The sequence below is a fragment of the Triticum aestivum genome, chromosome 1B (genome assembly GCF_018294505.1).
Source record: "Triticum aestivum cultivar Chinese Spring chromosome 1B, IWGSC CS RefSeq v2.1, whole genome shotgun sequence".
In the NCBI taxonomy this organism is placed as follows: domain Eukaryota; kingdom Viridiplantae; phylum Streptophyta; class Magnoliopsida; order Poales; family Poaceae; genus Triticum; species Triticum aestivum.
Genome location: NC_057795.1, coordinates 450,626,793 through 450,642,027, shown reverse-complemented (window position 1 = coordinate 450,642,027; position 15,235 = coordinate 450,626,793). Strand labels below are relative to the sequence as shown.

The following is a 15,235-nucleotide window of genomic DNA, read 5'->3' as shown; positions in this document are numbered from 1 at the left end:
CATTAGCTACCCTTACCTTCATGTTTGGGCATGCCTGCACTCATGTCAGTGTTTTAGCTGACACAATATCCAGGAAAGAATGAGTACTGCCATAATCCACTAGGAATGTCTTCTGTTGTCCATGGAGTGTGATATTCAGTTGGAAAGCACTACTGCGAGAGGACCTTCCTTCAGCTGCCTCAGAGATGGCCATTAAGTTGACCTCTTCATCCTCATCTGACTCAAATTCCTCTAAAGTAGTGCACTGGAAGAATTCCACCATTTCCTGTACTACATGAAGTGACACTGTTTGTTTGCAATGGTGATCACGACTCCATTTCTCTCCACATGTAAAACACAACCCCTTGGCCTTGCGGTAAGTTCTCAGAGCCTCCCATTTACCCTCCCCTGATTTTTGTTTCTGCACATCCGCATTGTTGCGTCTGTCTTCAGTGGTCTTGCTTGCAGCTGTTTTAACAGATGACGCTGCCTGTGGTACGTAATGGCGTCTGTTCGCTTGATGATATTGAGGTGCTGAACTGGTCAGTGATTCATGTAACAAGGCCAACTCATACACTGCATCCAGGTCGGGTGGCTGTTGTAGTGCCACCAACACTCTGACCGATGAGTTCAGACCATCGATGAACTTAGTGACATAATGCACCGATTCAGGCACGACCTCATAAGCAGATAACTGGTCATAAAGTTCAGCGAATTGCTCCACATATTCTTCGACTGAACCAGTTTGTGAAATGCTGTGAAATTTGCGCACCAATGCCTGGTGTTGATTGCGCCCAAATCTGCATTGTAGCAGCCTGCAGAAATCCTCCCATGGCGCGTTCGGCGCTCGACGCTGTACTGATTCCAACCAGCGTGCTGCGGGGCCTTCGAACAGGGTTGATGCGAACTGAACCCATAGCTGCCGCGGCGTACCACTCATACTGAAATAATCTTCGCATCTCGTTTGCCAGAGCCTTGGATTGGAGTCGTCGAAGCGGGGTAGATCGATGCGCGGGCCAAATCCGTAGGAGTCAGTATTATCTCGTGGTAATTCAGCCAACCTCGAACTGAGTACAGAGCTCTGATCTGGTTTCGTACCTCTGGCTGGAGGCGGAACGTAAGGAACATGGTCCTTCCCCTTGACCGTAGGAGCTTTGCGGCTGCCTTACGGAGTCGCGTCAACGTTGTTGTTGTACACCCCTTGCTCTGCCGACGGAGGTCGTGAGGTCGGAGATGCAGACGATGCGGATGGTGGCTGCTCCAGGCCGGCGCGGAGTTCGTCCATGTCGACGCCGATCGACATCTTGAGGTCGTCGAGTCACGTCGTCAGATCCCCCACGATGAAGCGCAACGACTTCGCTGCTTTCTCATCCTGACGCTTGAAGCGGGCATCTAGAGATTCCGCCAAATCGGCCTTGAGGAACTCGTACACCGCCTTCGTCGTCGGCGACAAGCCTTCATCATCTCTCGATGGCGCCGGGCCAAAAATCTCGTCGCGTGCGGGTGGTGGAGGGGAACTGGCGGCGCCAGGATCTGTGGCTCTGATGCCAATTGTAAGCACGAGCTTGATTCTCTTGAATTTAGCTAGGGATTCGCTCAGATCTCAGCTGAGTTCATGTAGTTTGAATGGAGAAGAAGGGGATTACAGCCAATGCACACACGCCATCTATCCTATCCTTCCTCGGCCGAAGCCGCCAGCCACCCGTTATAGAATCAGTGCGAGGGATATATCTAAGCAGCGCTAGCGGGCCCATTCTGGGCCGCGCACCCTTGCCGGAGCCTGGACCTTCCTCCTGGGCCTGGCCTGCTCCGCGGTTGCCGGATTTCCCTGTAGTGTTTCAGAGGTTGTCACTGCTTCACCTGGGTTGCTGCTGACACTCTGCGAGGACTCCCCGGTCGTCGTGCTGTCAACGAAGCAGTACTGCAGCTTGATCGACGCGCCCTGCGGCTGCGGGAGGAGCCGCGGCGCGAGGAAGCGGTTGTGCAGCTGCTGGGGGTGCGGAGGGAGGAGTCGGTGCTGCTCGGCGGCCGCGCACGGCGGGCGGTGGTGGTGCTGCTGCGGGCACGGAGGGATGAAGTAGCGCTGCTCGACGGCCGCGCACGGCGGGAAAAGGTGGTGCTGCTGCTGGATCGGCGCACCCTGCGGGGGAAGGAGGTGCTGCAGGGGGCACGGAGGGAGGAGGCGGTGCTGCTCGGCGCCCGGTAGGAGGAGCTCAGCGCGCGGCTGCGACTGCGGCTGTAGTATGAGGTCGTAGAAGGATCCGAGAGAGAAGAGGTTGCGACGGTCGGTGATGTCGTCGAGCTTCAGCAGCTGGGACACACATGCGGCAATGACCTCCATGGCGATCCCGTTAACAACGGCTAGCTCAAGCTCGTCCACGACCGCGACGAGCCAGGCGCGCCCACGGCCAAGGCAGCGAGTCAGGCGCGTCCACGGTTGCCGGGAGCTCGCGGTGGGCACGATGGGCAGTGGAAGCTCCGGCGCGTTCAAAGTGTTTGACGAAATGTCAAGGTCAACCTGATGGCTGTTAATTTTTGTTGTTAGTGCTGGTAATCATATGCATGTATGCAACCAAACGCCGGATGAAAATTGCATCTCGATGTCAAGGCCAACCCTGTTTTTCTTATCCAGGCCCTGCTTAGCCTGGCTCGTTTTTTCCTCTGAGCCAGACCCGACAGCGAAAACAATCAAACACGCCCTATGTTTTTAGCAAGGGATAGAGCTTCACGGCAAGCAGGCGTTTCAAGCGTGGCAGGGTCTGTCATACCATGGAGTACAAGTGCGGAGGAACCCAGATATAAGCCTGCATCATCACGACAACCTGCACTGATAGCACCTCGTTAATTGTCACTTCTCACAACTCCGTCAACATTTATCTTGGCAATTCAACTAGGTGGTGGAATCCAGGACCTTACTTGAGCAGGTTGATGTCTCCCGGCAGTAACCTCATGTTTGGCTTGCTGTGATAACTGGAGATCGGATAAAAATCTGCCAACGAATGAAAGCGAGTCTATCATGGAGAAAATCCAATTCCTTGACCGTGAATAGTAAGAGAATATTTTAACTCTTAAGCCCTGAGTATGATTTACGATTCGTCTTCACTGGCATCATCAAGCTTTGGCACTAACGTTGGGCTCAAACCAAGCCACGCACTGATATTGACGACTAGCAACGTATGGAAATCAATAATTTCACACCAGAACTGGTTTGAAATGGTCAAAATCACGTGCCACCAAGCTTCAGTGTCGAGCAAGAATTCTGACCAAGAAGTCTTGATTGCCGCATCTGCAGACACGGACGAAACAACTTGGCAAATGCCAACAAATTAGACGAGTCAGCGATCTCGCTTACCATCGATCTGTCACCGCATTCCTGCAGTGGCAATTTCGTTCCTTCCAGGTTACCACCCAGTAAATTACATTTCTTTCGCAGGGATACCATATCTTGTGTAATCATTTTGTAAAAATCACTGATCGGCGAATCTGACACTGTCAAGTGAGATTATGACAGATGGGGCCCGCCAGTCAGACTGGCGTGGCACCACTTAACATCTCACATGTAACGAAGACGTGTGGTAACGTTATCATCATGTGTTGTCTTATGGGGTCCACCTATCATTGGAAAAGAAAAAAGAAACAAAATATGCTTAATCCTATCTTCTCCACCCAGCCGAAAATCTGGTCCAACCGCTGCCCGCCCCGTCCCTGCCGGAGGCAAGGGTCGCCGTCGTCGTTGCCACGCCCATGTCGACGTAGAGGCCACTGTTGTCGCGCCTAGGTCGATGCAGGAGGCCGTCGCCAGTCCCGACCCAGGCCGACGCAGAGGCCCGGCCGCCGTCGTCGTTGCTGCACCAAGGGCGAGGCAGAGAGCGCTGCCCGTCCCGACCCCGCCCCTGGCCGAGGAGCGGCCTTCCTCCTTGCTGGAGCTCCCCAATCGCCCGCCGCCGCACCTTCTCAACACCGGGAATCACCTCCCCGATGTCCAATCCATCCAGATCCAGTTGGGATCGGGGCATCCCCGCCGATTCCACACCCAAACCCCGTACTCGGCCCCTGCCCACAGCTGGCGAAGTTGCGGCTCGCACGCGAGCGTCCGCAGGAAGGAGTGTCTTCCACGGCTGGTGGGACTGCACCTCGAGCGCCGGTGGGCGGCCGGGGTGCATGACCGCACCTCGAGCGTCCGCAAGAAGATGACATCACCCCCGCCCCCGCCCTGCTTCGACGAAGTCTGACAGCACACCCCTGCCACCCGCGCCCCTCCCGGACGTCGTCACGGGCCGCTCCAGCGTCAACGGAGAACGCCTCCACCGGAGACCGCACCCCGAACTTCGGCGGCGCATCCATGCATCTGCTCGGTAAAACGACGGAGAGTGGGTGGTTTGAGAGAAGGGGAGTGTCTCACTGACAAGCAGGTCCCACATCCATCAAGACGATTTGATGTCGCGGTGTGAGAGATTGGTGCCACTTAGCTTGACTAGCGGGACTCACCTGTCATAAACTCACTTAACAGAACCATATCCGCCGATCAATAGTTTTCACGAAACGATTAACCAGACGTGTGTTTTCTGCAACAAAAATATAGCTTAATATTTTCTGCTAACCTAGCCTTTAAAATGATGGTTCCTTGCAATTTACTCGTTTACCACCGGTCCGCCACAACATTCCGTGACATGAATGCGGTACTTCTGCCAGCCATCGGTATTTAGAACTTGGGAAAAAATCCACCGACTCCACGGTAACATTCCCCGTGCTTCCTTCCATATTCAGCCGGCGCAAGATCATCATGAACCAGAGCCACCGCCGACTCTTCCTCCCATTGCTGTCCGTGCTGCTTCTGACAGCCTCCGCCGTCGTCGCCGACAGCTCGTCGACGTTGACACGGCAGGGGGCCATCGGCGGCGAACGGAGGCTGGTCTCGCCCGGCGGCGTCTTCCAGCTCGGCCTCTTCCCCGTCGCCAACGGCACCAAGTGGTTCCTCGGCATATGGTTCACCGTCTCCCCGCCCGCCGTCGTCTGGGTCGCGAACCGCGACCGCCCGCTCGACGCCCTGTCCTCCGGCATGGTCACGCTCAGCGGCGGAGGAGACCTCGTGCTCCTCTACACCGCGAGGGATAACGTGACCGTCTGGTCGTCCAACTCGTCGGCCGCGGCGCCTGCTGCGGTCGCGCAGCTCCACGACAACGGCAACCTGGTGCTCACGAGCGAGGCCGGCGCCGTGGTGTGGCAGAGCTTCGAGCACCCCACCAACACGTTCATCTCCGAGATGCGGACCGGGAGGGACCTCAGGACCGGCGCCGTGTGGTCCCTCTCGTCGTGGCGCGACGCCGACGACCCGTCCGCCGGCGACTTCCGCTACGACATGGACACGAGCGGCTCCCCGGAGCTGCACATCTGGAGGGAGGGGCGCAAGACGTACCGGACGGGGCCCTGGAACGGCGTGCGGTTCAGCGGCATACCGGAGATGACCACCTTCGAGGACATGTTCGAGTTCCGGTTCACCGACACCGCCGACGAGGTCTCCTACGGGTACCGCGACCGCGTCGGCTCGCCGCCGTCCCGCGTGGTCCTGAACGAGTCCGGCGTGATGCAGCGCATGGTCTGGGACCGCGCCACGGGCGCCTGGAACACCTTCTGGTCGGGGCCGAGGGACCAGTGCGACAGCTACGGCCTGTGCGGCGCGTTCGGCGTGTGCAACGTGGTGGACGCCATCGTGTGCAGCTGTGTCCACGGGTTCCAGCAGAGGGCGCCGGCGGAGTGGCGCATGCGGGACGCGTCCGGCGGGTGCGCCCGAAGAACGCCGCTACGGTGCGGCGACGACAGCGACGGGTTCTACGCTCTGCGCGGCGTGAAGCTGCCGGAGACGCACGGCAGCAGCGTGGACGCCGGTGCCTCGCTCGAGGAGTGCGGCCGGAGGTGCCTGTCCAACTGCAATTGCACGGCGTACGCCGCGTCGGACATCCGTGGAGGCGGGGCCGGCACCGGGTGCATACAGTGGTTCGTCGACCTGATGGACACGCGGTTCGTCGACGGTGGGCAGGATCTCTTCGTGAGGCTGGCATTGTCTGACCTAGGTAAGTACATATGCAATTCTCTCTTATTCAAAGCACCCAGTTGCATGTAGTACGTATGAAACAAAGCCTGTTCCCTTTGCTTGACTTCAACCACCGATTAGGCATAAATTAATTCATGTCGGAACCTCCCGGCTGAATTCAGTCAATGCAGAGAATGATACTATTTCCAATCACTAGTACCCCGTACGTGATCCAAATGATATAGTATTAATTTACGGAGGGACTATGTAGCATCAAACTATAGTAGAGTATTGTGTGCAAGGACCTTGTCAAACCGCCTACCAGGACAAACATGTCAAGCTCAAACATTTATGATGGATGCACCTTGCTAACACACTGGGCTTGAGGAGTGCGGCTTTCGTGCATTTAACTCGACGCTGACATTCTTCAGAGAACACCAAGACCAAGAAGTTCCCCGCGGTCATCGCCACGGTGATAACAGGGTTTGCATTGCTTGCGCTATTGATCGGCTTCCTGATCTGGAGAAGGATCCGGCGCAGCAAAGAAGGTCAGAGTCCTTGGTGCTGCGTTTTCAGAGGATAATCTGAATCTGAAACTGCTGCTTGCTTGCTGCCCTATCCTATTGCTCATGTCAGCTGGCTTCCTGCCTTGTCCGTTTTGCAGCCACCATGTTCGATGACATCTTGAGAGGCGAATGTCCGACGTACCATCTCGAGGTCATTAGAGCCGCCACCGGTGGGTTCTGCCCCAAAAACGAGATCGGCCGTGGTGGCTTCGGCATTGTTTACAAGGTGATACTTCTTTACACATTGCAATACTACATAGAGTCCATGTAAATCAGGAATGAAATTTCCTGTTGCCGTACAAACAACAGCTGGATAGTAGCAGTACTACTCTTCCTTGTAGTACCAATCAGGGCAGAAATTTCGTAATGGTCAGTTAGTCAGGACCGAAATCTGACCAACTGGATTTATCAGGGGGAAATGCCAGACGGCCAGGAAGTTGCAGTGAAGAAGCTGTGGACCGAGAATAGAGTGCAAGGACTGAAAGAGTTCAAGAACGAGGTGGACCTGATCGCAAAGCTGCAGCACCGCAACCTCGTACGCCTGCTCGGCTGCTGCATCCACTGCTCTGAGAGGATACTGGTCTACGAGTACATGAGCAACAAGAGCCTGGACACCTTCATTTTTGGTTAGTACATGTCACTCATCCTCACCGCGGCAAAACAGTTGTGACCATTTCTGCACAGAAATTTAATTCTGTGAATTCGCCAACAGATCCAAGGAGGCGCGCCACGTTAAGTTGGAAGAAAAGGATGGACATCATCCTAGGCATTGCTAGAGGGCTGCTCTACCTTCACCAGGACTCGAGGCACACGATGATCCACCGAGACCTCAAGGCGGCAAACGTTCTCCTTGACGAGGACATGGTGGCCAAGATATCGGATTTCGGAATCGCCAAGTTGTTCAGCAGCATCGGCGACAGTCAAGACTCGACCGTCACAGAAAGGATTGTTGGAACATAGTAAGAACTGCAACTTTTGCATATAACACTACAACGTTCAAGTACTATAGTTTCTTTGTTTCTTTACTAGTGTACCCTCGCCAGATTTTGGACCGATTTTCTGATTGTTGTTTTTTTGTATGGCGTGCTGGCAGCGGCTACATGTCACCGGAGTACGCAATGGACGGCTTGGTATCGTTCATGCAGGACGTTTACAGCCTCGGAGTGTTGTTGCTGGAGATCGTCAGCGGCAGGAGGAACCAACGAAGTTTCAACCTCATAGCTCATGTAAGCAATCAATTACCTCTTGTAGCCCAATACAAAATAATCAAAACATTTTTTTACTAAAGCATATCTAGATGTGCCCTAAGTTTTTTTAGAAAAGGAGGAATGCCCCCTGCCTCTGCATCTGGACGATGTATACGGCCCTTTTATTAATTATTAACAGATGTGCCTTAAGTATTGCACATTTAACTTCTATGTCACTAATTTTATACCGGGATTCTTACGGGATTTTTTTTCATTTGTATGCTTGATTGAATAATTTAGATATGCAATAAGAAGGGCACATCCAGACCATTTTTTAAAAATTTATTTGAACCAAGAAAGTTCGTGCCTACACAGCCAAGTCCTAACCCCTTTTGTTTGAACCAAAAAACTCACCCTGATGGAACCATACTGAATTCCACGGTGACCATGACAAACAGAATATGTTTTTTGCAGGCATGAAAGCTATTTGAAGAGAACAAGAGCCTCGAGCTCCTTGACCCAGCCGTGCACGATGGCTGCTCCCTGGCGGAGCTAGAGCAGGCCGTGACGTGCATCCAGGTAGGGCTACTGTGTGTTCAGGAGAGCCCAAGCCAACGACCGAAAATGGCTGCTGTAATCCCCATGTTGTCGCACCAACAGGCGCCAAGGCGGCCACTTCGGCCGGTGGTCTGCACTCTAGTGAGCACTCCGGTGGACCTTCTCAACGTGTTGGACGACACGTCCAGCAATGTCGAGCTGACCATCACGAACATCGAAGGCAGGTAGCAAGGATGCATGGATGAAGGGATGGTAGACAAGCCGGAGGTAGAACCGAAGATTGAAGACGTTACTCACGACTAATTGATAGACATGTGTATACCTCTTAATAGACACATCTATTTAAATCAAGGAGACTGATAACATATTCAACATCCCACAAAACTTTAACTGAACTGCATTTGCATGTGTGCAGATGTTAGGCAAAGATTTAAAATATGGTGGATCAATGATTGAGTCTCACGATCTCTTACTACTAGGGAAAACCTTATACACAGCATCTTAGCAGTAGCGCTGGACAAAATCATGCGCTACTGCTACTTAGTAGCAGCGCGTGTAAATAAACCGCGCTACTGCTATAACTTTAGCAGTAGCGTGTACTAGCAAAAAGCGCTGCTGGTATGTTTGAACTGGGCGCACATAGCTAGCCCAACTTAGCAGTAGCGCGTATCCTCGTCCAGCACTACTGCTATTCTCCTTAGCTGTAGCGCTTTTCTCGAACCCGCGCTACTACTAACCCTACATTATCCTCCCCACGCGGCCGACCCTCTCTCACTCCCTCTCCCTCTCAGTCACTCTCGCCCGCGCAGATAACCGTCGTCCGCCCGCCAGCGAGGTACTCCCTCCTCCTCCCACCGCGCCCTCCTCCCTCCTCCTCCCACCACCCCTCCTCCGTCCTCCTCCGACCGCCCCTCCTCCATCCTCCCTCCTCCGCCGACAGCCCTCCTCCCACCGCCCCTCCCTCCTCCTCCGGTCGCCCCCTCCCCCTCCTCCTCTGGCCGCCCCCTCCCCCTCCTCTCTCCTCCCTTCCTCCCTTGTCTCTGTTCTTGCAAATTGTAGGTAATTTAAATGTAGATTTTAGAATGTACACATTGTAGAATGTAGGTTTTTTAATAGAATAACTTTTTTTTGACTATTTTAGGTGTTTTGAATAAAATAGAAGTAAGAAAATTTGGGGTAGAACTAGGGTAGTAGAATTTTTAGCAAGTGTTTAATAGAAATAGTTTATTTAGTAAGTGATTAATATAACTAGTTTATTTATATTAAGTGCTTAATAGAACTAGTTTATTTAGTAAGTGCTTAATAGAACTAGTTTATTTATAGTAAGTGATTAATAGAACTAGTTTATTTAGTAAGTAGTTAATAAAACTAGTTTATTTAGTAAGTAGTTAATAAAATGTTTTTCTTCATATTTTCAACCATTGAAATGCAATGACCATCGATAAGTGGCCTATGGTTTGCCGGAGTGTTGATTAATTTCCGTTTCGGCAAATTTCGGGCGCTCGATATGTCCTTTTTTAGCAAAGGTCATGCCGTATTTTTTGGGTTTTGCCGTCGAGTTATAATCTTTGAATTTTGAACACCGGAGATGTCTGATGACGATGGGATCCCGGAGTGCGGGTACTGCTACGATGACCAGGGTTTGTGCGACAGGTTTCCTCACCTGCAAAATGATAGGCTTTTCACCGTGAAGCTGGAAGAGACCTTTGATGTTTGTATGGTACACAACGACAAGCATTTCATCGTAATTAATATCATCACTTGTGCTTCTTTTGTTCAACGTGTAATTTATGGATTTTTTTTCAATTCGATTAGTACATCCCATGTCATGCTATACCATATGTATTTGAGAAGCCTGGTTTAGGTTTAGATGACTTTGAGAATGTGGAGACGAGGAGGGCTCACTTAAGAACTAAACATGGTTATGAGTTTCTGGTTAAGCTGTACAATGTGGTCGATCGCTCCCATTTTGGTTGCTCTAATTGGGAAGCTCTCTGCAAGGCATATGTATTTAAGGAGGGAATGCGAATAAGATTTGATATTCGTCCCAAAGATTATGATGATGATGATAATATCGACATCTGGGTGGTGTGGATATGCCTCCAGTTTTGCCTAGATGTGAGTTTGTTAAACTAATTTGTTAAGTTCAGTAATTTATGTTGTTAATTTAAAAATATTTGGTGTTCGTCGGTACTAAACTTATTTATTTATAATTGTCAACTTATTTCTTATCTTCAAGAAATACGCGGAAGGTAGTAGACATCACATACTACAGCTATGACTCCAAGCTTAATTGTGAGGAGAAAGGTTATCTTGTCTCATTCATAGAAGATGTTGAGACCTTTAAAACTGTGACGCCCCCGATCCAATCGTACACTAATCATACACGTAAATGTGTACGATCAAGATCAGGGACTCACGGGAAGATATCACAACACAACTCTAAACACAAATAAAAGAAACACAAGCTTCATATTACAAGCCAGGGGCCTCGAGGGCTCGAATATAAAAGCTCGATACACAAGCGAGTCAGCGGAAGCAACAATATCTGAGTACAGACATAAGTTACACAATTTTTGCCTTAAGAAGGCTAGCACAAACATCAACGATCGAAGAGGCAAGGCCTCCTGCTTGGGACCTCATAACTACTCCTGGTCGTCGGCGGGCTCCACGTAGTAGTAGGCACCCTCGGGGTAGTAGCAGTAGTCGGCGGGGGTGGCATCATCTGGCTCCTGGGATCCACCATCTGGTTGCAACAACCAGAAAGAAGGAAGAAGGGGGAAAAGGGGGAGCAAAGCAACCCTGAGTACTCATCCAAAGTACTCGCAAGCATCAGATCTATACTAAGTATGCATTGGTATCAAATGGAAGGTTAGTATCTGTGGACTGAACTGTAGAATGCCGGAATAGAGGGGGAAGGCCTAGCCTATCCAAGACTAGCATCTTCAAGCAGCTCCAAGCATCTTGCAGCATGTAGAAGAGTAAAGAATAGCAGTTTATAATTAACAAGCATGTTGTAGCATTAACGCCCAGAGATCCTTCCTTGACTCCCTGCGAGAAAGCAATCCCGGGGCCACATATCCATCACATATCAAGTATCCATTTCTAGTTGTATAACATCAGGATACAAGTCTGAATGTCCATTATCGTGGACATGGCTATTAATAGATAATCTTCCCTGCAGGGGTGCACCATGTTTTCCAACACACTTGATTACTCTGGCCGGACACACTTTCCTGGGTCATGCCCGGCCTCGAAAGATCAACACGTCGCAACCCTACCTAGGCTCAGCAGAGAGGTCCCCGCCGGTCTACATCCTAAGCACTCCAGGGTCTGGGCCCATCGCTCGTTGCACTCCGGATCATTGCAGGGCGGGTCCAGGCTCCACCACTACCGGATGGTGCCGTCCCAGCTGTGCCACATTGCTGAACTGGACGTCTAACAAAGCTTCGGCTGATACCACGACGCCGAGGCCCATAACTATTCTCGCGTGGTGGTTGGTGTGTAAAGTCGGAGGCCAACTCAGAACAAATAACCAAACCTTTTAGTGCATTATTAAAAAAGAAGTGATGGCTGTCGGGACAAGTCCGGAGCTATCACCCCCTCCCGGGTGATACCGCTAAACAGCCAGCCGCCACCGTCACATCGCACGGGTGCTCTCCAGGCCCGCCCGACTTCCACAACGGTCTCAAGTAAAGTGAAGGTAACTGTGTGTCCAGACATCAAGGGGAAAACCCGAGGAATCACCCCCGGTGGATTCCACTCGATGTAATCATCAAGTTGAACGTAAGAGGAACCACCCTCGAGGTTCACACTTGAGGTGTTGCATGACAGAGCCGTCTCAGGAATGCTGAAGGAGGAACCACCCTCGATGACCATGACAAAATAGCTGCACTACAAAGATCTCATCAGGAGTGATGTATGAGGTTCCACCCTTGGCACACGATGGTAACTCTGCAGAGTCGAGCAACAAAAAGGGGCATGATGTGATGTGAGGTGTCGGGCTCCGGTCGTCGATCACGTTGATCGAGTCATCGATGATGAAGCACGGGCAACAAGGACAAGGTGGGGGTCACTGATGGATCACTAGCCAACCTATACTAAGCCGTTTAGGATAAGCAGGTAGGTAATAATAGCAGGTACAAAAGCAGGCTATGCATCAGAATAGGAGCAATCAATTACAGTAGCAAAATCTAATGCAATCATGAGAGAATGGAATGGGCAATATCGGGATGATCAAAGGGGGGGGGCTTGCCTGGAAGCTCGGCTAAAAGGGAAGAAGGGTCGTCGTCGACGTAGTCGATCACAGGGGCATCAACAGCGGTCTCGGGGTCTACCAGAGAGAAGAGCGGGAAGAAACAGTAAATATAACGCAATAGATGCAACACAGATGTATGACGGGGTAACACGCAGGGCTAGGAATGTTCTAACGCGGTGCTACACGATACTGGTGAAGTGGGATAATATCCGAGAAGGCTTTCCCGGAGTTTGGCATTTTCGGACAGATGAAACGCAGGTGGACGGTTGCATGCTTGCTATACTAGGGATATGTGGCAGACGAACGGATGGCGTATTTGGATTCGTCTCATCGTTCTGAGTAACTTTCATGTAGAAAACATTTTCATCTGAGTTACGGATTATTTTATATGAATTTTCAAAGTTTTAACAATATTCTGAAATTAATATTAATTCGAAAATAAACACTAAAATGCTACGGGTACCCAGCTCTAAGTACACAGAAGTGTACCAGAGGCTGACAAGTGGGCCAGGGGGTCCCAGTTGACCAGTCAATGTTTGACTGGTCAACAAGGGGTGGGGTCCCCCTGTCATTGACTACTAACAAATTAACTAATTAATTAGTAACTAATCAAGTTAATTAAGTTAAGTTAATTAAACTAAGTAATTAATAAATATTTATTTATTTCATTAATATTATATATATTTATATATTTTTCTTTTTCTTTTTTTGTTCTTATCCAAGTGCTGGGCCCCCTGGGTCATAGGCACAGGGGCCAACAGGCTGGGCAAACGGGCACTAGGGCGCGGGCGATGACGCCCGTCGGGGCGGATGGGCGAGGCCGGCTGACCCGGGCTATGCCCAGCAGCGGCGAGGCCACGGCGGGGCGGCGCTAGGGCGCGATGCGGGCGAGTGCCGGGAGCGGGCCGCGGGCACCGGTGGGCGGGAGCGGCGACCGGCGATGGGGACGCAGGCGAGCAGCAGGCTCGAGCAGGGGATGGCAAGCATGACCAGGGCGAGGCAGGGCTAGCGTGGCCCAGCGACCGACAGTAGCAGGGCAGCAACGGCCGGGGCGGGCGCTAGCAGTGAAGCAGCATCATTCAGAGCAATAGCAAGCAGTGGCAGCAACACAACTAGCAGGAGCAGCAAGCAGTAGCACGCGCGGGTGGACGGGTGCGTGCACACACGGGCGCGGTCAGGCGCGAGGCACATCGCAGCGGGCGGCAGGTGAGCGCGGCGGGACGGGGTTGGGACGGGGCCGACGCGAGCAAGGGAGGCGCGCGCGATGGCGGGGCCAGCAGCAGAGTTGCAGGCGAACACAGTGGCAGAGAACGGCAGCGAGAGCAGCAGAAGCAACTAGCGGCAGTAGTGCACCGATGCAGTAGTAACAGCAAGGGACGATAGGCAGCGGAAGCCACGCATGGGGTCGCGGGGTGGCCAGCAGGGCGCGAGCGCGTACAGAGGAGGAACGGGCGCGCGGAGCTTCGCGCGTGGCGGCCGCAGCATCCTACGTCATCACATCAAAGAGGAGGAGGGGGAATTTGGACGCGGTGCTCACCGAGGAGGCACAAGGAGGCCCGTCGAGTGGCTTAGGAGCAGTAGAGGTGGTCGGCGTCGTCGTGGTTCGTCGGTGACCCAAGGAGGAAGAAGCTTCGATCCAGCACTGCAATGGTGAGGAGCTCTAACGGGTGGCACCGGTCGATGTAGAGTATGACAGCGAAGTGGACGGATGCGGTTCTATTTGTTGGGGCACATGCTGTACATGGTAGGGCGAGATGGCCAGCGATGCGGGCGCACGACAATAGCGGAGAGCGGTGTCGGTGGTGCGCATCTGGCGATGGAGATGAGGGGAAGGGGAATGAGGAGGGTTCGGCTAGGATTTCGGCATGATGGAGATATAGGCGAGGGGGAAGCGGTGGATGGGCGCCATAGCATCGTCCTGTGCCATGGCGGCAATCGCCAATGTCCACGGCAACGTGAACAGGGGAGATGGGGAGGGAGCGTGCGTCTGGGCCAGCCTGCTAGGTAGATGGGCCTTAAGGCCCAAGGTAGGACGGGTTTGTTTTATTTTATTTTTATCGTTTTGTTTTCTTTTACTTTTCTTTTGTTATTTCTGTTTATTTATTTTATTTTACTTTCCCAATATTTTAGGTCACTAAAAATATGATACCCACACCTAAATTAGTGCTACAGTTTAACCCTCCGCCACAAAAAGTTTGGGACTCAAATAAATTGGTTTGATATTTTATAAATTATAAAAGGCATTTATATAATTTCTTAAGCCACTGTTTTAATCATTTTTTTGCACATAGACATTTTATAAAATTTTGGTTTCTCCACCAACAACACCTATGAATTATTTGCCACCGTTGGCACATTTTTGTTTTGTCACTTGAAAACTTTTATTTTTGATGTGAGTTTTAAATTTGAATTTGAACCATTTAGAATCTAAACGAGATTAGTAACAGTAACAGTGGTGACGTGGCCTCATTAACAGAGAATTACTGTAGCTTAATTATTCGGGCGTTATAAAAACCAGTCACTCTATCAACCCAAATTATACTAGATACGTGCGACTAGTCCATAAATTGCTTGATGGTAACTTCATTGCCAAAAACTTGGTAAGATTTTGTTAATGATGGTAACTTCATTGCATACATTATTCTTAAGTAAACTA

General features: G+C 51.4%; 1 protein-coding gene and 1 long non-coding RNA gene across 2 annotated transcripts; one reads left to right on the top strand and one right to left on the bottom strand.

Moving 5' to 3' along the window:
* Nucleotides 1–3,427: 3,427 nt before the first annotated feature.
* On the bottom strand, nt 3,428–6,048 carry LOC123092514 (uncharacterized). The gene is made up of 2 exons (XR_006444697.1): nt 4,581–6,048; nt 3,428–4,481 (listed from the first exon to the last, which is right to left on the bottom strand). It is a non-coding gene; the product is annotated as an uncharacterized lncRNA (long non-coding RNA).
* Nucleotides 4,634–8,711, top strand: LOC123092507 (receptor-like serine/threonine-protein kinase SD1-8). The gene is made up of 7 exons (XM_044514306.1): nt 4,634–6,050; nt 6,442–6,558; nt 6,675–6,802; nt 6,989–7,202; nt 7,289–7,535; nt 7,670–7,802; nt 8,238–8,711. The coding sequence occupies exons 1-7, from the start codon at nt 4,763–4,765 to the stop codon at nt 8,241–8,243; spliced, it is 2,133 nt and encodes a 710-aa protein (XP_044370241.1). The 5' UTR covers nt 4,634–4,762; the 3' UTR covers nt 8,244–8,711.
* Nucleotides 8,712–15,235: the final 6,524 nt, after the last annotated feature.

Excerpts from the sequence above, each read along its gene's own strand:
- LOC123092507 (XM_044514306.1), top strand. The coding sequence starts at position 4,763 with ATGAACCAGAGCCACCGCCGACTCTTCCTCCCATTGCTGTCCGTGCTG. Across the intron at positions 6,803-6,988 it reads GCTTCGGCATTGTTTACAAG|GGGGAAATGCCAGACGGCCA; the intron begins GTGATACTTCTT and ends TGGATTTATCAG. Across the intron at positions 7,203-7,288 it reads CCTGGACACCTTCATTTTTG|ATCCAAGGAGGCGCGCCACG; the intron begins GTTAGTACATGT and ends ATTCGCCAACAG.